The sequence below is a fragment of the Hemitrygon akajei genome, chromosome 7 (genome assembly GCF_048418815.1).
Source record: "Hemitrygon akajei chromosome 7, sHemAka1.3, whole genome shotgun sequence".
Classification (NCBI taxonomy): Eukaryota; Metazoa; Chordata; class Chondrichthyes; order Myliobatiformes; family Dasyatidae; genus Hemitrygon; species Hemitrygon akajei.
In genome coordinates, this window is record NC_133130.1 from 16,699,296 (window position 1) to 16,720,464 (window position 21,169).

Below are 21,169 nucleotides of genomic sequence, written 5' to 3' on the forward strand. Positions count from 1 at the left end.
AAATGCGCAAAAATGAAAATATTTTAAAATTTTATACTTTTGTACAGGTGCTACAAATTTTTGTACATTGAGGCTGTTCTGGGTCAGATATGACTATTATTGAAATGGATTTTAGATCTCTGAAACATATATTAAGAATTAATGACCCATTTATTAATGTCAGATAGGCTATTTATACATTCTAAATAGATCTGTGGTTCAAAATATGGTATAGACACTTGTTATGAGGGGGTTCTTGGGCCAGGTTAAAATTGACCCAGACCATACTGTGAAGGTATAGAATATGAACAGGTTGCCTGGGTTAGCTCATTCACAATATTTATGTATGTTTGTTGTAACTTATAGTAATGTGCTATTCCTGCATAGTAGTAGTGCGATCATTCGATTCCAAAGGAGCTGTTTATTGGTTGGTCCTCAAATGGCTGTAGAAGCCGATCCGGGATGACCACATAACCAGGATGTTAGGGTGTATTCCCCTCATGAAGAATACTTGTGTGTGACTTTAATGTGGGGTGGGGGAATTCATGGCCAGCCGCCACACAGTCCTTCATAGATCAAGGTCAGGATCCAGTTCCTTGGAATGCAACATATCTGGGGACCCTTCACTGTAGCAGTTCCACTGAAGAGTCATTATCTTCTGCCAGCTCCACTGTTGAGGCCTTGTCTGGATCCTCCCCCTTGACCTTACCCTACATGGAGCCAAGTGCCAGATGACCAAACTCCAGACAACACCGCTGTTGGGATCTCAAACTCATAACCTTCTCCATCACGACAAGGAGACAGCCATTGGCGAAGATTACCTGCATTGTCCTGCCTCTGTAAAACTACAAGTTACGCGACTTCTGCCAGTAGCAATGATGCTGATTCTGATCATTCCCAGTGGCACAGTAACATAGAAGCTCTTGTAGTGCTGTACATGCCAGCAGTAAGGTCAGGGTTCAATTCCCACCACTGTCTGTAAAGAGTTTTTGCATTCCCCCCCGTGAGTTATGTATTTCCTCCGGGTGTTCCAGTTTTCTCCCACAGTCCAAACACACATGGGTTAGGGTTTGTAAGTTGTGAGCATGCTATGTTGGCACCGGAAGCATGACAACACTTGTGGGATACCCCCAGCTCAGCTTTGGACTGTGTTGGCCATTGACGCAAATGACGCATTTCACTGCATGTATTGGTGTTCCTCAGGTCCCTGTTAAATCTTTCCCCTTTCACCCTAAACCAGTGTTTTGGATTTCTCTGCCATGGGGACAAGACTATTACTGTCCATTTTCTCTATACATCTCACCATTTTACGCATTTCTATGAAGCTGCCTCTCATTCCTACTATCACAGTCCAATGCTTATGATGGTGTCCAAAATCAGCCATGATCAAATGGTGGAGCAGATCTTTTGGGCTAAATGGCCTAATTATGCTCCTATGGACTAAAATTCCATTGATCCCAGCCCTGAATAAGTCCTCTGGGATGTAAATCTCTGAAGATTCACAATACTATACATAAACAGATTTCTCCTCATCTCCCGCAGTCCAAGTCTCTCCAATCAACTATGTCGTTTCCTGAAAATGGGATACAGAATCTGTCCCCTCATTTGCCAATGTCCTGAGAAAGAGATGTTGAGACAGCATGTTATAGTTGTACAGTTCATTGGTGAGACTGCATTTGGACTCAGCTGTGAGCATTTCTGGTCACTGCACCATAGACAAGGCCTGGTTAAGCTAGAGAGGGTGCCAAGGAGATTCACAGTGATCTTTCCTACATTTGAGGGCATGAGTGAGCAGGAGAGATCGGAGAAACTGGTCTCCTTCTCCTGGAGTGTACGCAGTTGAGAGGTGACATGATAGCAGAGTATATTGGGGTGGCACGGAAGCTTACAGGGGCAGTACAGTAGCATTTGAGGCAGAAAGGTAGTGTAGCAGTCAGCGTAACATTTACCAACACCAGTGATCCAACTTCAAATCCCTCCACTTTCTGTACATTCTCCCCATGACTGCACGGGTTTCCTCACACGCTCAGGTTAGTAGGTTAATTGGTCACATGGGTGCAATTGAATTGAATTGAATTTATTACTTACATCCTTCATATACACAAGGAGGAAAAATCTTTAATTACATTATGTCTCAGTTTAAATGTGCAATGTGTAATTTATAGTAATTTATAATAAATAGAATATATAACATAGAAATACAGTTGTGTCAGCATGAGTTAATCAGTCTGATGGCCTGGTGGAAGAAGCTGTCCTGGAGTCTGTGGGTCCTGGCTTTTATGCTGCGGTACCGTTTCCCGGATGGTAGCAGCTGGAACAGTTTGTGGTTAGGGTGACTCGGGTCCCCAGTGTTCCTTTGAAAGCACATGCTTGTTTGGCCGGAAGACACTGTTATCATGCTATATCTCTAAATAAATAGAAATAAAATAAATAAATAATAAAATTTTCAGAGGCACAGCTAGACCAGAAGGTATGAATCTGTTCTTATGGTAGGGCAGTCTAATGCTACAAGGCACAGGTTTAAGGCGAGAGGGAGCAGGTTTATAGGAGGTTGAGTCATAAGTTTTTCAGACAAGGTATAGTTGGTATCTGGAATAAGCTGCCAGAGGAAGTGATGGAGGTGGGAACAGGAACAACATTTAAGAGACAACTAGACAGGCTTTGGAATGAACAGGACATCGGCAGGTAGGAGGTCAGAAGTTGAGAAGTCAGGGTACAGCTGTACAGGGTGTGGGTAAGGTCACACTTGGAGTATTCCATTCATCTTTGGTCTGCTGGAACAGCAAGGATGTTATGAAACTGGAAAGAGCGCAGCAGAGACTTACATTGCCAGTTCTTGAGGGACTGAGTTTTAGGGAGAGATTGGGGACACTAGGACTTCATTCGTTAGAGCGTAGGAGACTGAAGGAAAATCTTATAGTTTGTGTGTGTGTGTGTGTGTGTGTGTGCGTGCGTGCGTGCGTGCGTGCGTGCGTGCGTGCATTTTTTTTCCTCACCCCTTATAGGTGGTGTGTATGTGTATTTTTCCCTCAATCTCAGGTCCCCAACAGAGGCCTGTGAGCTTAGCTGTTTGGCACAGTATTCTTGCTGTTCTAGTAGTCCACCCTTCTGGACCGAGATCTCAGAGTTTGTTCCTGGGATTTATTGGAGACACTCTCCCAGTTCAGGTGTCACAGCTCCAAGTGCTCCTGTCCCCACCGGGATTACTCTGGCTTTAACATTCCACATCCTTTCTATCTGCTCTTTCAAGCCCTGGTATTTCTCCAGCTTCTCATATTCTTTCTTCCTAATGCTACTGTCACATCTATTACTGTTGCTTTCTTCTGTTCCTTGTCCAGTATTACAATGTGTGGCTGGTTGGCCAGTACCTGCGTATCAGTCTGTATTTGGAAGTCCCACTGGACCTTAGCTCTGTCATTCTCCACTACCTTCTCGGGTGTTTCCCATTTGGACTGGGGAGTGTCCGATCCATACTCAGTGCAGGTGTTCCTGTACAATTCCTGCAACTTGGTTGTGCTGTTCAGTGTATGCTGTCTCTGCCTGCATCTTGCACCCTGTTACTATGTGCTGGATGATTTCTGTATCTTGGGTCGTGTCTGGTGTGACAGACCCCTGCTTCTATCGCTTGTGCTCAGTGCCTGTCTTGTGCAGTCATGAGCAATACCTCTGTGCCGTCCCTCAGCCCTGCCGTTTCCAGCCACAAACCAGACGTACAGGACAGCTACGGATACCTGGGGATCCTACAGGTGCATGGAAGCCACGATGGGGACACAAGGAAGGCTGCAACAACCAAGTACCTCCAAAGAATGAGATCCTAAAAAGCCATCTGAATGGGAAGAACAATATCAGAGCCATCAACACATTCGCCTTACCAGTCAACAGATACCCAGCTGCAATAGTGCACTGGCCGTTGATATCAAGACCTGGAATCTTCTAACCGAAAGTCCAATGTTGAACGATTGTATACCCACTGGAATAAAAGAGGACGGGGACTTGGAAGTGTCAAGGTCACAGTCCTGGAAGAAATGCGAAACATTTCTGAGTATGTCAGGAAGACATACTAAGGACGACCTGCTAGGAGAAACCTCAGACAGCAGGCAGGGGACATGGAAATGGAAGTGGGTGAAGCAGAGTCAGAGGACCAGAGGCCACGTCAGGACAAGCCACTGCACAGGATGTACCATCGCCAGATGGCAGAGGTGGCTGACGCAAGAAAGTCCTACCAATGGATGGAAATCACTCGGCTCAGGGACAGCACAGAGGCTCTGCTCATGGCTGCACAAGAAGATATATTCATATACATATATATACATGAAGATATATACATTAGTGCCTATAAATAGTACTCAAACCACCCCCCCCCCCCCCGCCTTGGAAGTTTTCATGTTTCATTGGTTTACAACATTGAATTACAATGGATTTAGTTTGAACTTTTTGACTCTGATCAATAGAAAAGATCCTTTCATGTCCAAGTGAAAATAAATTCCTACAAATTGTTCTAAATGTATTGCAATTATTAAACACAAAATAATTCATTGCATTAGTATTCACCCCCTTCAAGTCAGTATTTAGTAGATGCACCTTTGGCAGCAATTACAGCCTTGAGTCTGTGTGGATAGGCTTCTATCAGCTTTGCACATCTGGACACTGCAAATTTTTCCTCATTCTTCTTTACAAAACTGCTAAAGCTCTGTCAGGTTGTATGGGGATAATGAGTGAACAGCCCTTTTCATGTCCAGCCAAGATTCCCAATTAGATTGAGCTCTGGACTCTGACTAGGACATTAACTTCGTTGTTTTTAAGCCATTCCTCTGTAGCTTTGGCTTTATGCTTCAAGTCAATGTCTTGCTGGAAAACAAATCCTCTCCCAAGTTCCAAGTCTCTTGCTGATTGCATCAGGTTTTCCTCCAGGATTTCCCTGTATTTTACTGCATTCATTTTACCCTCTACCTCCATCAGCCTTCTAGGGCCTGCTGCAATGAAGCATCCCCACAGCATGATGCAGCCATACCATGCTTCATGGTAGGGATGGTGTGTTTTTGATGATGTGCAGTGTTTAGCTAACGCCAAACATACTGTTTAGTCTGATGGACAAAAAGCTCAATTTTGGTTTCATCAGATGACAGAGAATGGGCCACTCAAGGCAGATTTACAGCTGTGTCATATTATTTCTATTTCTTGATGATTGACTTAACTGTTCTCCAAGGGATATTCAGTGACTTGAAAATGTTTTTGTATCCATCTCCTGGCTTGTGCTTTTCAATAACCTTTTCACAGAGTTGCTTGGAGTGTTCTTTTGTCTTCATGGTGTCGTTTTTGCCAGGATACTGACTCACCAGCAGTTGACCTTCCAGATACTGGTGTATTTTTACTACAGTCAATTGAAACACCTTGACTACACATGGTGATCTCCATTTAACTAATTATATGATTTCTAAAACCATCTAGCTACACCAGTGACGATTTGGTGTGTCATATTAAAACAGGCAAATAACTATGCAATCAATTATTTTTTGTTTTATATTTGCAATTGATTTAGCTCACTTCTGGGGAGGGGAGGTGAATACTTTTTATAGGCCCTGTGTATACAGTACTGTGCAAAAGTGTTAGGCACATATATATACATAGGCCATGAAATTTGTTTTTTTTTTAAAATATATATATAGCTAGGGTGCCCAAGATTTTTGCACAGTACTGTAGTAATTTTACGTATTGCACTGTACTGCTGCCCCCCAGAAAAAAAAACAAATTTCATGGCCTATGTGAGTGATGATAAACCTGATTCTGATCTGGGTCTCTATTGTGGACTGAGAGTGGGAAAGGGGCCAGGGAGAGGGGAATCATGGTTAGAAAAGGGGAATGGAGAGGGGAGGGAGCAGGAAACACCAGAGACATTCTGTACTGATCAATAAACCAGTTGTTTAGAATCAAGTTACCTTGCCTGTTGTCTCAGGGCTGGGGGAGTCTGCCCCTGTACTCTTTCTCTGCCGCCTGTCCCACACTCCTTCCACAGTGCTGCACCCTCACCATTCCCAACATCAGGATTTTGGATTTACAAACTTGCCTTCTGCTCCATGTTCACAAATGCATTACTGTGCAGAAGCCTCAGGCACCTTAGCTATATATATGTATGTGAGATTTTTGCACAGTACTGTGTGTGTGTGTGTGTGTGTGTGTGTGTGTGTGTGTGTGTGTGTGTGTGTGTGTGTGTGTGTGTGTGTGTGTGTGTGTGTGTGTGTGTGTGTGTGTGTGCGTGTGTGTGCACCTCACCACCATTCAGGGCCCCAGACAGTCCTTCCAGGTGAGGCGACACTTCACCTGTGAGTCGGCTGGTGTGCTATGCTGTGTCTGGTGCTCCTGGTGTGGCCTTTTATATATTGGTGAGACCCGACACAGACTGGGAGACCGTTTCGCTGAACACCTACGCTCGGTCTACCAGAAAAAGCAGGATCTCCCAGTGGCCACATATTTTAATTCCACGTCCCATTCTCATTCTGATATGTCTATCCATGGCCTCCTCTATAGTCAAAATGAATCCAAACTCAGGTTGGAGGAACAACACCTTATATACCAGCTGGGTAGCCTCCAACCTGATGGCATGAACATTGACTTCTCTAACTTCCGTTAATGCCCCTCCTCCCGTTCTTACCCCATCCCTGACATATTTAGTTGTTTGCCTGTTCTCCATCTCCCTCTGGTGCTTCCCCCCTCCCCCTTTCTTTCTCCCGAGGCCTCCCATCCCATGATCCTTTCCCTTCTCCAGCTCTGTATCCCTTTCGCCAATCACTTTTCCAGCTCTTAGCTTCATCCCACCCCCTCCGGTCTTCTCCTATCATTTCGCATTTCCCCCTCCCCCCACTACTTTCAAATCTCTTACTAGCTTTCCTTTCAGTTAGTCCTGATGAAGGGTCTCGGCCCGAAACGTCAACAGCGCTTCTCCCTATAGATGCTGCCTGGCCTGCTGTGTTCCACCAGCATTTTGTGTGTGTTGTTTGAATTTCCAGCATCTGCAGATTTCTTCATGTTTAAAGACAGTTGGGCAGGTGTATGGATTGGAAGTATTTATCATCTTCCAGCTTCTTACCTCATCTTCCCTCACCCACCCACCTACCTTCCCCCTCATCTGACTTCACCTATCGCTTTCCAGCTTGTACTCTTTCCACTTCCCCCAACTACTTATTCTGGCTTCTGTCCCCCTTCTTTTCCAGTCCTGATGCAGGGACTCGGCCTGAAACTTTGACTGTTTACTCCTCCCTATAGATGCTGCCTGACCTACTGAGTTCCCTCAGCAATTTTGTGTGTGTGTTGGTCTGGGTTTACAGTATCTGCAGAACCTCGTGCGTTGGTGCCCTGCTGTACTCCCCCGTTCTGGAAATGTTCAGAATATTATGGGCAAAACACTAGCAATTGGGATTAGCTTAGAAGGAGCATATTGGTGGCGTGAGCAGATGGGGCAAATGGTTGTTTCTGTTACTTGTAACTCCAAGGACTTTCTACAGGGGCATGATTGAGAGCACCCTGATTGGCTGCATCACTGCCTGGTATGGGAACTGTACTTCCCTCAATCGCAGGACTCTGCAGAGAGTGGTGCAGACAGCCCAGCGCATCTGTAGTTATGAACTTCCCACTACTCAGGACATTTACAAAGACAGGTGTGTAAAAAGGGCCCATAGGATCACTGGGGACCCAAGTCACCCGAACCACAATCTATTCCAGCTGCTACCATCTGGGAAGTGGTACCACAGCTTAAAAGCCGGGACTAACAGGCTCTGGGACAGCTTCTTCCACCAGGCCATCAGACTGATTCATTCATGCTGACACAACTGTATTTTTATATTATATTGATTGTACTGTTGTTCATACTATTTAGTATAAATTACGGTAATTGGACATTACACATTCAGATGGAGACGTAACATAAAGATTTTTACTCCTCATGTACAGTATATGAAGGATGGAAGTAATAAAGTCAATTAAATGCAATGACTCTGTAGGTGAAAGAGCGACCACTCTATCAATCGCGTTCAGGATTTATTTCACTGAGATCGTAGATTATTCCTTCCTGCCTCAAAGACAGACAAAACTGATGAAATTTAGCACATTGCATGACTAATGATATCATAGGAACAATGCGCTGCTCTCTTAGTGTTGACAGATATAATCAGGACGTGCAAAGGTTCAAAACTCTCCCGAAGGGCTGCGCTCAGAAATCTGTGTATTCAGCTGGTGAATCTTTGAGTCAGGCACTTTTGAGTTATCACTGTTGAGATGTTGATTTAAAGCAGAGAAGAGACCCGATATCCTTGAAGAAACAAAAAAAAGAGGGATTGAACCTTAATGGCAGTCACGATGTGACCTGTGTCACTGAAGATTTATGGCTTCTTCATCACTCCTTAATTGCAGGAGATGGGAAAAGGTATTTCACTAACATCCTGAGATGTTGTTTTGAACCCAAGCTGTGGTCTCTGTTAAAGTTATGACTGAGAAATACACTCAATGCCCATTTTATTAGGTACACCTGCTCATTAATGTAAATATCTAATTAACTTATCATGTGGCAGCAACTCAATACATGTAGACATGGTCAAGAGGTTCTGTTGTTATTCAGATAGAATGGAGAAGAAATGTGGCCTTAGTGAGTTTGACTGGACTGATTGTTGGTGCCAGACAGGGTGGTCTGAGTATTTCAAAAAATGCTGATCTCCTGGGATTTTCGCGCACAACAGTCTCTAGAATTTACAAAGAATGGCACAAAATACAAAAAAAAACATCCCGTGTGCACAGTTCTGTGGGCAAAAATGCTTTGTTAATGAGAAGGGTAAGAGGAGAACGACCAGACTGGTTCAAACTGACAGGAAGGTGGCAGTAACTCAAATAACCATCTGTTACAACAGAGGTAGTGTTTCCATATTATGCCATGACGCAACCAGTGAGTATGCTCTCCACCATCATACTCTATTGCAGTGCTCTATGTTCTATGCTGTATTTGAATAGGTGCTTTCTTGGGCCCTTAGCTCCCAGTGGAGCATAGGCTCCCATCTCCATTATCCTCTGGAGTCAATATATGCTTGGGATTCATCAGTGCTTCCGCAATCCATGACATCCACTGTACAGGGAATTGGCTTATACAGCATCACATGAGCCTTGTTGGCTGACCCTACCCATTCCCACCTCTCACGACAGGGACACGGGGTTGGACTTTGAGAGGCTACTTGGGCAGGTTTATGGATAGGAATGATTTGCAGGGGTCCTTAACAGAATTCACAGATCCTGTGTTAATGGAAGGCGTCCATGGCATAAAAAAGGTTGGGAACCCCTGGTTTAGAAGGATATGGGTGAAAGGAAGTCAAATGGGACTACAACACACACAAAATGCTGGTAGAACACAGCAGGCCAGGCAGCATCTATAGGGAGAAGTGCTGTCGATGTTTCGGGCCGAGAGAAGGGTTTTGGCCCGAAATGTCGACAACGCTTCTCCCTACAGATGCTGCCTGGCCTGCTGTGTTCTACCAGCATTTTGTGTGTGTTGTTGTTTGAATTTCCAGCATCTGCAGATTTCCTCGTGTTTGCTCAAATGGGACTAGCTTGGATGGGAATCTTGGTGAGTAGGGACTAAATGGGCCAAAGGGCCTGTTTTGTGTTGCATAAATCACTTCAGGAGTTAAAGCATTAACTGTTTCTCTCATCACAGTTGCTGACTGACCTGCTGAATACTTCCAGAACTCGATACAGTTAGTTCACTATTATTGATACTAGCTGTTAATTTCTGGTACAATTAACAAACATAAATGCCGCAGCTGTTAATAATGCGAGTGAAATTTGTAAATCTGGATCTGGGTCTCAACATGTTTATCCAATAATTGAATGTTTCTGTGATTCTTGTATTCCATCAGGGAGTGGTGTGGTCATGACTAATTGACAAGCAGTGTGCAATTAGGAACATTGCCAGAGCATGAACCTTACTCTTTGGGATACTGAAACACAGGAGGTTCTGCAGATACTGGAAACCCAGTGCAACACACACAAAATGCTGGAAGAACTCAAGAGGTCAGGTAGTATCTATAGAGAGGAGTAAACAGTTAATGTTTTTGGCCGAGGCCTTCATTGGGACTTGAAAGGGAGTAGAAGCCAAAATAAGAGAGTGAGGGGAAGGGGAAGGAGTAAATGCTGGCAGGTGATAGGTGAAGCCAGGTGAAACCAGTCGAGGGGGAGAGTGGGTGGGTGAGGGAGAGGGAATGAAGTAAGAAGTAGGGAGGTGATAAGTGGGAGCAACCCAGAGGTCAGCAAAGTTCGGAGGGCAAAGCTGAAGGTCAAAGTCCAAAGTGTGATGAGTCTGGAAGTAGAAGGCCGAAGGTGGAAGACTAAAGTCGGCAAGTTGGAAGGTAGAGGCTCAAAGGTCAAAGGTAGTCCAGGGCTAAGGACTGGAACCCTCACTGATCCACCCACTTCCCCTCACCTGGTTTCACCTATCACCTTCCAGCTCTTTACCCATCTTATTCCCTTCCTTTCCAGTCCTGATGAAGAGTCTCAGCCCAAATCGTCAACTGTTTGTTCCCTCTCCAGAGTTGCTGCCTGACCTGCTGAGTTCCTCCAGCAATTTATGTGTTGGTTGGGAAAAGAGGTTGGCCAAGATTGAATGGTAGACCACCTCAATGGGCCGAATGGCCTGATTCTACTCCTGTATGTTACAGTCTGATGGTTGTTCTCAACCTGAGAATACATGACAAAAATCTGCAGTCACCTGGCATAGTGAACTCTAACCACCATCTTCTTCTTTGCAGGCAGGTTGTTCCGTATGGTCTGGGGCACCCAGTGATGCGCCGAAAGCGGGAACTGAGGCGGTGTTTATGCGCTAAGAGCAGCGACGCCGAGTGCCAGAGTTACTGTCGGTCGGTGAGCAGAGAGCCACGGTACGGAGCAGGTTTCAGCCGGAAGCGGGAACTGAGGCGGTGTTTATGCGCTGAGAGCAGCGACGCCGAGTGCCAGAGTTACTGTCGGTTGGTGAGCAGAGAGCCACGGTACGGAGCAGGTTTCAGCCGGAAGCCTGTATCATGTTTATGGTCTTTGTAAATTATTTGATTACTGTTAAAAGTCATGCAGTGTAGGTCTGGACAGTGGGAAAAGCCCATTAGATCGAGGATAAGACATTGAACACTGAACATGGAACATTACAGCACAGTGCTGGCCCTACGGTCCTCAAAGTCCTGCCCAGCTCAATCTAATCCTTCCCTCCAGCATAACCCTCAATCTTTCTATCATCCATATTCCTATCTAAGAGTCTCTTGAATGTTCCTAATGTATCAGTGTCCACCACCACCTCTGGCAGCCCATTCCGCACATCCACCATTTTCTGTGTGAAAATCTTACTTCTAACCTCCCCCTGTACTTTCCTCTGCCTCCCCCTCTAAAATAGGTGTCCTCTGGTTTTGGCCTCTGCTGCCCTGGGAAAAAGGTGTTGGCAGTCCACTCTTTGTGTTTGCCTTTCCTAAACATATACACCTCTATCAAATCACCTCTCATCCTCATACGCTCCAAAGAGAAAAGGCCCTTGTTTGCACAACCTATCCTCATAAGACAGGCTCTCTACTCCAGGCAGCATCCTGGTAAAAGTCGTATGCATCCTCTCCAAAGCTTCCACATCCTTCCTATAATTAAGCAAGTGGTGTCTTTAAGGAGAGAAATACCAAGATGCATCACCTGCAGCAGAACTGACCAGTTGTAAATCAACACGAGTTTGATAAGTAACACTCCATCTTCTGCCTGGGCTCATTTACAGTCTTCCAGAATCAATATTTAATTCTGCAAATTCAGATATTTCACTTCCTCTATTGTTATTGTCAATACTATGTTAAAATTTGATTTACTAATTAAAGAACTAGTCATATTGAGAGTCAAATAAATGAAGTTTTCACAAAAAAAGCATGATGGAGACATAGAGTCATAGAAAAGCACAGTACAGAAACAGGCCCTTCAGCCCATCTAGCTCATGCTGAACCATTTAAACTGCACACTTCCACCAACCCACACTAGGACTATATCCCTCCATACCCCTACCATCTATGTACTTATCCAAATTTCTCTTAGATGTTGAAATCGAGCTCACATGCATCACTAGCATTGGTAGCTCATTCCACGCTCTCACAACGCTCTGAGTGAAGACGCTTCCCTCATGTTACCCTTAAACTACACACCTTTCACCCTTATCCCATGAGGTCTAGTTGTAGTCTCCCCAACCTCAGTGGAGAAAACCTGCTTGTATTTATCCTATCTATGACCCCTCATAATTTGTATACCTCCAGCAAATCTCCTCTCAATCTTCTATGTTCCAAGGAATAAAGTCCTAACCTATTCAGTCTTTCCTTATAACTCAGGTCCCCTAGACCCAGCAACATTTTGGTAAATTTTTGCTGAACTCTTTCAACCTTATTTACATCTTCCCTGTAGGTAGGTGACGAAAACTGCACACAATATTCCAAATTAGGCCTCAGCAACGTCTTGTACAACTTCAACATAACATCCCACCTCCTGTACTCAGTACATTGATTTAAGAAGGCCAATGTGCCAAAAGCTTTCTTTCTGACCCTGTCTACCTGTGATGCCACTTTTAATGAATTGTGGACCTGATCCCTTTGTTCTACCGCACTCCTAAGTACCCAGCAGTTCACTGTGTAAGACCTACCCTAGCTGGTCCGACTGAAATGCAACACCTCACACTTGTCTGCATTAAATTCCATCTGCCATTGTGTGATGTGAATTGGTAAGCTGGTTTATTATTGTCACCTCAGCATCAGAATCAGGTTTATTATCACTGTGTGAAACCTGATGCTTTGTGGCAGTGGTACAGCATGAAGAATTAAAATTACTGCGGATTTCAAAAGAAGTAAATGGGCCAAACAAATGAACGACGAGGTAGTGTTCATGCATTCATGGACCATCGAGAAACCTGCTGACAATGGGAAGGACACTGTCCCTGAATGGTTGAGGGAGGACTTCAGACTCCTATACCTCCTCCCTGACAGTAGGGTGCCAATAAGAGGACATGTCCTGTGCGACAAGTTACACAGGAAGTGCAGTGCAGACAGACAATAAGGTGCGAGGGCCCATAACGAGGTTGATTGTGAGGTCAAGAATTCATCTTGCTTTCCTTGGAGAAGAGGACGTGGAGGGTGAATCTGATTCAAACAAACAATAACATATGACAAATATTTATTCAGTGGCCACTTTATTAGGTACACCTGTACATACGTACTTTATTGTAAATATTTAAGATTTTTGCATAGTTGGGGAATTAGGTTATGGGGAAAAGGCAAGTAGGTGGAGATAAGTCCATGGCTAGATCTGCCATGATCTTATTGAATGGCGGAGCAGGCTCAACGGGCCAGATGGTCTACTCCTGCTTCTGTTTCTTATGGTCTTATGTTCTAATCAGCCAATCGTATGGCAGCAACTCAATGCATAAAAGCATGCAGACGTGGTCAAGAGGTTCAGTTGCTGTTCAGACCAAACATCAGAATGGGGAAGGTGATCTAAGTGACTTTGACCGTGGAATGATTGTTGGTGCCAGATGGGTGGTTTGAGTATCTCAGAAACTGCTGAGCTCCTGGGATTTTCACACACACACAGTCTCTAGAGTTTACAGAAAGATTCAGTGAGGGGAAGATCTGTAGGTGAAAATGTTTTGTTAATGGAAGTTCAGAGGAGAATGGCCAGACTGGTTCAAGCTGACAAAGAGGCGACTGTTATTCAAGTAACCACGCGTTACAAGAGTTGTGTGTGGCAGAGTGTCTCTGAATGCACAACATGTCAAACACTGAAGTGGATGGACTACAGCAGCAAAAACTACGGAGTACACGCAGGGGTCACGTTATCACATACAGGAGGTATCCAATAAAGTAGCTTCTGAGTGAATGTTTCTTATTGTAATCTCTTGATTATGTACTGCTGTTGCAAAACATCAAATTTCACAACATATGTTAGTGATAATAAGCCTGATTCTGATTCCTAATGTTTGAAGGGAAGTAACTGTTCTCAATCAGTCAAACTGAGTGCTACAGAACTACCATTCCACACCAGCAATTTACCAGACACATTTTTTTGCCATCTTTGGATAACTGTACGCATGGAAACAGTCAGTGTCAAGCCTGAATATGCAGTCTCCTCCCAGACTCCTTCCAGCTACCAGGAGTCACCTGCCATTCAGTTCCTAATCATCACCCACAGCCTATTTAAACCAAGCTCTCATTCACAGTCCTTGGTCACTATCGAACCAGCCAGTTTCTCCTAGCCTTCGGTCACCTTGTTGCCTGTGGTGTTTAGTAGCCGTTCTCTCTTGTTTCGTGGCCCATTGTGGCTTGTTGTTTTGAAGTTTATTAGTAAAGTTATCGATCACCACTAAGTTGTCTCTGCTGCTCTGCATTTGAGTCAAGCCTCTTCGACAGCTCCTGACAGGATGGGTGAACTGTCGATTGACCCAGCAGAGTTTGCTAGCCTAAAGGAAGTTGTCTGCCAACACAAGTACCAGGAAACCACTGACCACCTGCTTGTCGCTCTCTTCCAACTCTCCGTCATGATACAGCCACCCAGTTCCAGTCAGCCTCCTCCCTCTGAGCCCTGGATTCTGGTGGCTGAACACTACGACGGAATCCCAGCAAAATTCCTGTCCTTGTGTGCCTTGCAGTTCAATTTCCCGTCATCCCTGTATCCTGCAGACCAAGCCAAGATTGCCTTCCACATCTCCTTCTTGACTGGGTAAGCTCTGAACTGGGTCACCACTAACTGGGCCAACAGAACCTCCATTTGTAATAACTACGGGGAATTCACCATTGAGATGCACCGGGTTTTAGACCATCCAGAAAATGTAAGGGGGTAGTGAATCAGATACTTCACCTGATAACTCCATGGAATTCAGGCAGAGGTGCAGCTGGATTGTGGAAGCACTGCTGGCCTGTTACCATCACAGCCTCTCAGAGCACTTGAAAGATGAGCTGTCTGCCCAAGAGGTGCCCACTGACCTTGAAATCCTCATAACTCAGGCCCTCCGAACTGACAAGCTTCCTGTGGAACTACCCCCCAGATCAACCACCAGAACCCCTGGTCCATTCCCAGAACCGCTGCAGGCTTCACGCCCCTCATCATAAACACCTCCAGAACCCCAGCAGTTTGGGAGAGTGCCCTTAATTCCCAAGAGCGTGAGCGTCTGTGGAGAAATAACTTTGTGCCCTTACTGCCTCCGATCACCCACATAAGGGGCCTTCTATCTGATAAGCTCCCCTGGTCCTTCATTCTAGTACCATAGCCCAAGTCACTCTCTCTCTGACCTCCTCCACACCTTGATGGCTCTACACACACAGGAGACTCTGGAGGGCTTTGCGCAGCAGGCAACTTTCTGGACCGGACTCTGTGTGTGCAGCTCTGACTCCCTACTGAGTCTATCTCTCCCCCTTCCACACCATGGCCGTTGAAGGACATCCCTTGGATCTGGGATGATCAGAGCGTGCACATGGCCAGAGTACATGATTATCAGAGAGCGCTGCATGTCCACTCAGTCCCTCCTGATTGACTCACCCAACACTCATCTCATCTTGGGCTACCCCCGACAACCCTCACATTGATGGTCAATCCGGTTCACTGCTGAGTTGGGTACCCATCTGCTGGAATACTTGCCTGCAGACTTAGCTGACTGTACCCCATAAATCTGTAGAGCAGGAGGAAACCCTTGACCTCATCAAACTCCCACATGACTTTGTCATCGTCTTCAGTGAGAGGGAGGCTAGCATCCTGCCACCTTACAGACAACACAACTGTGCGATCAGCCTCCTCCGAGGCACCACCACTCCCCGAGGTTGCCTGTTCTCCCACTCCCCTCCTGAGTCACAGGCCATGAATGAGTACATCATCAAAGTGCTACAGCGGAGTCTTGTTCACCCATTCCAGTCTCCAGCCGATGTTGGATTCTCTTTTGTCGAAACGAGTGATGGGAGTCTTTGTCTCTGCATCAGCTAGTGTGATCGTAACAAAATCACTAGCTCTGTCCCCTTGATGGATAATGCATTCGAAGTACTCTGGGAGGCTCAGATCTTTACCAAACTGGATCTAAGGAGCCCCTGCACTGTGGTCCACATTCCCCAGGGGATGTGAGTGGAAGATGCCATTCATAACACCCAGTGGCCACTACAAATACTTGGAGATGCATTTCAGTCTTTCCAACCCTCCAGCCATTTTCCAGATCTTCATTGAGATTCTCTGAAACTTGCGACGCAGATCCGTGTTCATTTATCTTGTTGACGTTGTCGGCTTCTCAAGGGTCTCCCAAAGTCACATCTCTTCAGTACTTCAGCATTCCTTTGAAAGCCAGCTGTACTGCAAGTTAGAAAAATGCCAATTCCACACCCCAGTCATTTCCTTCCTTGGTTACGTTGTTTCATCCCAAGGCATAACCAGTCACCCAGAGAGAGTGAGCACCATGGCTGAATGGCCCTGAATATGCTCCCTCAAACAGCTCCATCACTTCTTGGGCTCCTCCAGCTTCTGTTCCCAACTGCTGTTTCATCAGGAACGGCAACAAAATTACTCCTCCTCTCATCTCCCTCACCAAATCACCTACCTCACAATAACAAAGAGAGAATCCACAGGTGCTGGAAACATTTTTGGCTCAAAATGTCAACAATACTCTTTTCCATAGATACTGCCTGGCCTGCTGAGTTCCTGCAGCATTTTGTGTGTGTTACCTGGTCTGTTGTAGCAGATCATGCTTTTGAGCAGTACCACCACTCAAATTCTCTGCCTCTCAAAACCCTCTGGACCTTTTGTGGTAGAGGCAGATGCATTTGATGTTTGCATTGAGGCAATGCTTTCCCAGCAAGGACTGGGAGGAAAGACACACCCTTGCAACTTCTCCTTTATGCAAGTTAAACTCTATACAGTGCCATAATGGACTAGGAAGCAGGGAGGCTACTCGCCACTAAATGGGCCTAGGAGAAATGGAGATATTAGCTGAGCCCTTCCTGATTTGGATTGATTATCAAAACTTCATATCTATTTAAAAGACCCAGCAATTCAACACAGATCAGGGTAACTGGTCCCTCTTCTTCAAGTAATTCATCTTCACCTTCCTCCTTCTTTGAGCAATTCATCTTCACCTTCCTCCTTCTTCGAGCAATTCACCTTCACCATCTCCTACTGACCCGGCTCCGAGAACACTAAAGTAGATGCCCTGTCATGACAGTTCAACCCAACAAAAATGGAGATCGCCCCACAGCCCATTATTCCATCTTCACAGATATTCTCCCCGATCGTCAAGGATTTTGAGGACCATATCTGCCAGGCCTACAGCATGTGCCTGCTCCGGCTGACACACCTGACAACTGTATGTGCTGGCAACCGTGCACTCTGAGGAACTCCAGTGGGCCCACTCCTCACCCCTCTATGGCCAACCAGACACATGACAGACTCTGGATTTGTCTACCAGTTCTGGGGGCTCACCTTGATCACAGGTGTATGTCAGTACATCGCTGCCTGCTCTCAATGTGATCAAATTCCTCCAACTAGTCTGCCCTCAATGTGCTCAAGTCTAATTCCTCCAACCAGTGCAGCCCCTACTGATCCCCTGATGTGATGGTCCCAGATCGGCATGGATTTCATCACGGGTTTGCCATGGTGAGGCTTCGGTGATCAGGAGTGTGGTGGGCTGGTTCTCCAAAGTGGCCCATTTCACTGCCCTCCCCAAACTTCCATCAGCCCCCGAGACAGCGGGCCTGGTTCTTCAATACATAGTTCACCTCCGCGGGTTCCCTCAGGACATTGTGTCAAACCGGGGCCCACAATTCATCTCCAGCTTCTGGTGAGTCTTCCTTTGCACCTCAGTGAGTCTGTCCTCTGGCTATCATCCACAGACCAATGGTCAGTTACAGAACCAATCAGCAAGTGGAGAAGTCTAACCCTTCCACATGGAAGAAGTATCTGCTCTGGGCTGAGCTGTGGCACAAGCTACACACCTCGGCCCCAGGTATGTCCCCATTCAAAGTGCTTCCTGCCACCAATCTCCATTGTCAACCGCGGGGGATCCAACCATGTAGGTCTCATCTGCCAGGGGTTTGGTATGCCGATGCCAGAATCTTTGAAAGAGGACATGGAGGGCTATCCTAGCTGCTAACCGCACCAACTGCCACCAGGTTTATCGGCGCTCAGTCAGACTACTCCAGCCTGGGGACTACTGTCCACCTGAGGTCTGTCCATGTTCATCGAATCCTGCAAACTCTTTATTGGCCCCTTTAAGATTATGCATCACATTAGCCCAGTCACTTGTCTTCAGCTGCCACCATCCCTTGGGATCACACCAACCTTCCATGTTCCCTGCCTTAAGCATGTTCATGGACTGTCAACCCTCCCGAGCCTGCACCTATGGAACCAAGGATGGTTCACTAACGGATGGATTCGCACCATTGTGGACGAGGTGTGCAGTACCTTACTGAATGGGGAGGGTATGACCCGCAGGAGAGGTCTTGGGTGCCGTGCAGTTGCACCTCGGGTCCATTGCTCATCGAGGAGGTCATCCAGATCATCGTGGGTCATCGGGAGCCAGCTGTGTGTTGGGGGAAAGGATCCTGTCAGGCCAGCACATGCAGACTCCACCCAGCTAACAGGAGTCACCAGCCACTCATTTCTAACTCATCGCCAGCATCCTATTTAAACCCAGCTCTCATCCGCAGTCCTTGTTCACTCATCAGACCAGCCAGACTCAACCAGTTGCTGCTAGCCTTTAATTACCTTGTCGTCTAGTATCTGTTCTCTCTTGTTTTGTGGCCCCTCGTGGCTTCTTATTTTGCAGATTTTCTTAAAGTTATCACTGCTGTCAGCTCCATTGCTCTATATTTGGGTCAAGCCTCCTCTACAGCTCCGGACATCCAAGCAGAAAAGGCCAAGGAGGGGTTAGTTGGCATAAGCGACTGCTGTTCAGCATGGATGTGATAGACCAAAAGATCTCTTTCTATGCTCTCCCTACTTTCTCCTACTCGATCAGTACATCACAGGAACAAACTGGCATTGCTATGTCAGTTTAATGAAGATATGGAAGCCTCATCCCTTCCCACACAATATCCATATCCTTCCATTCCCTACACATTTATGTAGGGTATGCGTTTGAGCTGAGAGGGGGCAATTTCAAAGGAAACATGAGGAGTGTTTTATTTAAACAGAGTGGTCAGTGCCTAGAGGCAGAAACATTAGAGATTCTTAAGAGATGTTTCAATGGAGATGTGAATGTGAGGAAAAAGGAAGCATATGGACACTGTGTAAGCAGAAGAGATTAGTTCATTTGATTACTAATTTAATTGGTTCGGCATACCATTGTGGGCCAAAGTGCCTGTTCTGTTCTGTGTCTTAAAACCTCTGTCATGTCAGCCTGTACCACCACCCTGGCAGCACATTCCAAGCCCCCCAGCACCCTTCGTGTTTCTGTTACAAAAAAGCGAGTCACACATATCAGATATGAAAATGGGCTTGAGGGGGAAAATCAATCAGCCATGGTCAAATGGAGGAGCAGACTCAATGGGCCAAATGGAGCTAATGCTGCTCATATGTCTTATGGTCTTATCTCCTTTTAACTTCCCCCTCTCACTTTAAAACCGTGCTGCCTGGTATTAGACATTCCAACCCTGGGGAAAAGATACCTATCTATGTCTCGTGTCATTTTACACGTTTCTATCAGGTGTGCATTCATTCGTTATGATGAAACCACATGGTATTTTACTTGGAGTCGGGGATTCAGAAACTAGGCTTAAGGTGAGGAGGGAGAGATTTAAAAGAGACCTGAGACACAGTGGATGCTGTGTATCTGAATGAGCTACCAGAGGGACTGGAATTGGTTCACTATTGTCTTTCGTACTGAGATGCAGTGAAAAGCTTGTCTTGCAGACGGCTCACACAGATCAGATGATGACACAGTGCACTGAGGTAGAGCAGGGCAAATCAATGTCAGAATGTAGAATGAAGCGTGGCAGCTGCAGAGAAAGTGCAGTGCAGGTAAAAAGTCAAGTGCAGAATCATAACAAGGAAAGTTGTGAGGTCAAGAGTCCATTTTCTCGTACTAGGGACCTACATAGTTGTCCTACAACAGTGGGGTAGAAGATGCCCTTTAGCTGGCGCTGTGAGCATCCAGATTTTTATATTGTAAGTTCAACCAGATAGGAGAGGGGAGGAGAGGGAATGACTGGGGCTGGTGGAGTCTTTGATTAAACCAGCTGCTTTACGGAAGGGCCGCTTTCTGTGCTGTTTAGTCTATGACTCTATTCTCCAGTGGTCTTGCATCACTATCTTATTCAAGTTTAAAACCAGGCTAGAAGTAGCAAGGGGAAACTGCCCAGGAGTGCATGTCATCCCACTGAGATTTGTCTCTTGTTCCTGGATGAGAAAAGACAGATGCATTTTACCCATAAGCCCAGGCGATTTGCCAATGCAGAAGATGCAGGTGGGCCTGCAGTAGACTATAAGACATAGAAGCAGAATTAGGCCATTCGGACCATTGAGTCTTGTCCGCCATTCTGTCATGGCTGACTTATTATCCCTCTCAACCCCATTCTGCTGCCTTCTCCCCAGAACCATTGATGCCCTGACTAATCAAGAACCTGTCAATCTCTGCTTTAAGTATACCCAATGTCTCGGCCTCCACAGCTGTGTGTGACAATGAATTCCACAATGGTCCGCGCTCTGCTTGCTAACTGAGATGCCTTCTGTTGTGCTTTGCAGACACGTCAGAGACACAAGAGTCAGAATGCTCTGGAAGCTGGCGGGAAAGCGGGCGCGGAGAGCGACGGGTGAAGCTGCCCTGCAAGGGGACTTGTGGCATGTGGAAGAATAAATGAAGAGCCTGTTGAAACTGGAATGGCACAGTTGATGGGGTGGTGGGGGGGTGGGGTTGGGGTTCGGGGGGGTTGTTGCAGAGTTGGGGGAAGAGATGGTGGGAGGGAGTGGGACAGCATGGTGGGGGCGGGGGCTGTTACCTTGGTCCAATGAGGCAGTATCTCCCAGGATCCTGCACCTCGGTCAGACGTGTCTCTGGCACTATTGTTACCCCTCTCACCTCCCTCCCCTTACCCGAGCCCGAGATGTCTTTACAGATATGCAGCAGCACCCTATAACTGGCACTTTAACATAACCCAGATAGAACAATGTTACAACAATCCCAACATCCCCC

General features: G+C 46.1%; 1 protein-coding gene across 2 annotated transcripts in view; it reads left to right on the plus strand.

The window, feature by feature from the left end:
- LOC140729962 (endothelin-1) overlaps window positions 1-20,856 on the plus strand; it is an 88,504-nt gene extending 67,648 nt beyond the window's left edge. The window contains exons 3-4 of one of the 2 annotated variants that reach the window (XM_073050140.1): window positions 10,761-10,997; window positions 20,722-20,856. In XM_073050140.1, coding sequence (XP_072906241.1) covers window positions 10,761-10,997; window positions 20,722-20,833 — 349 coding nt within the window. In that variant the 3' untranslated portion in view covers window positions 20,834-20,856. The remainder of the gene's footprint in view (window positions 1-10,760; window positions 10,998-20,721) is intronic. The other variant, XM_073050141.1, reaches the window with a different exon arrangement.
- The last annotated feature ends 313 nt before the right edge of the window (window positions 20,857-21,169 follow it).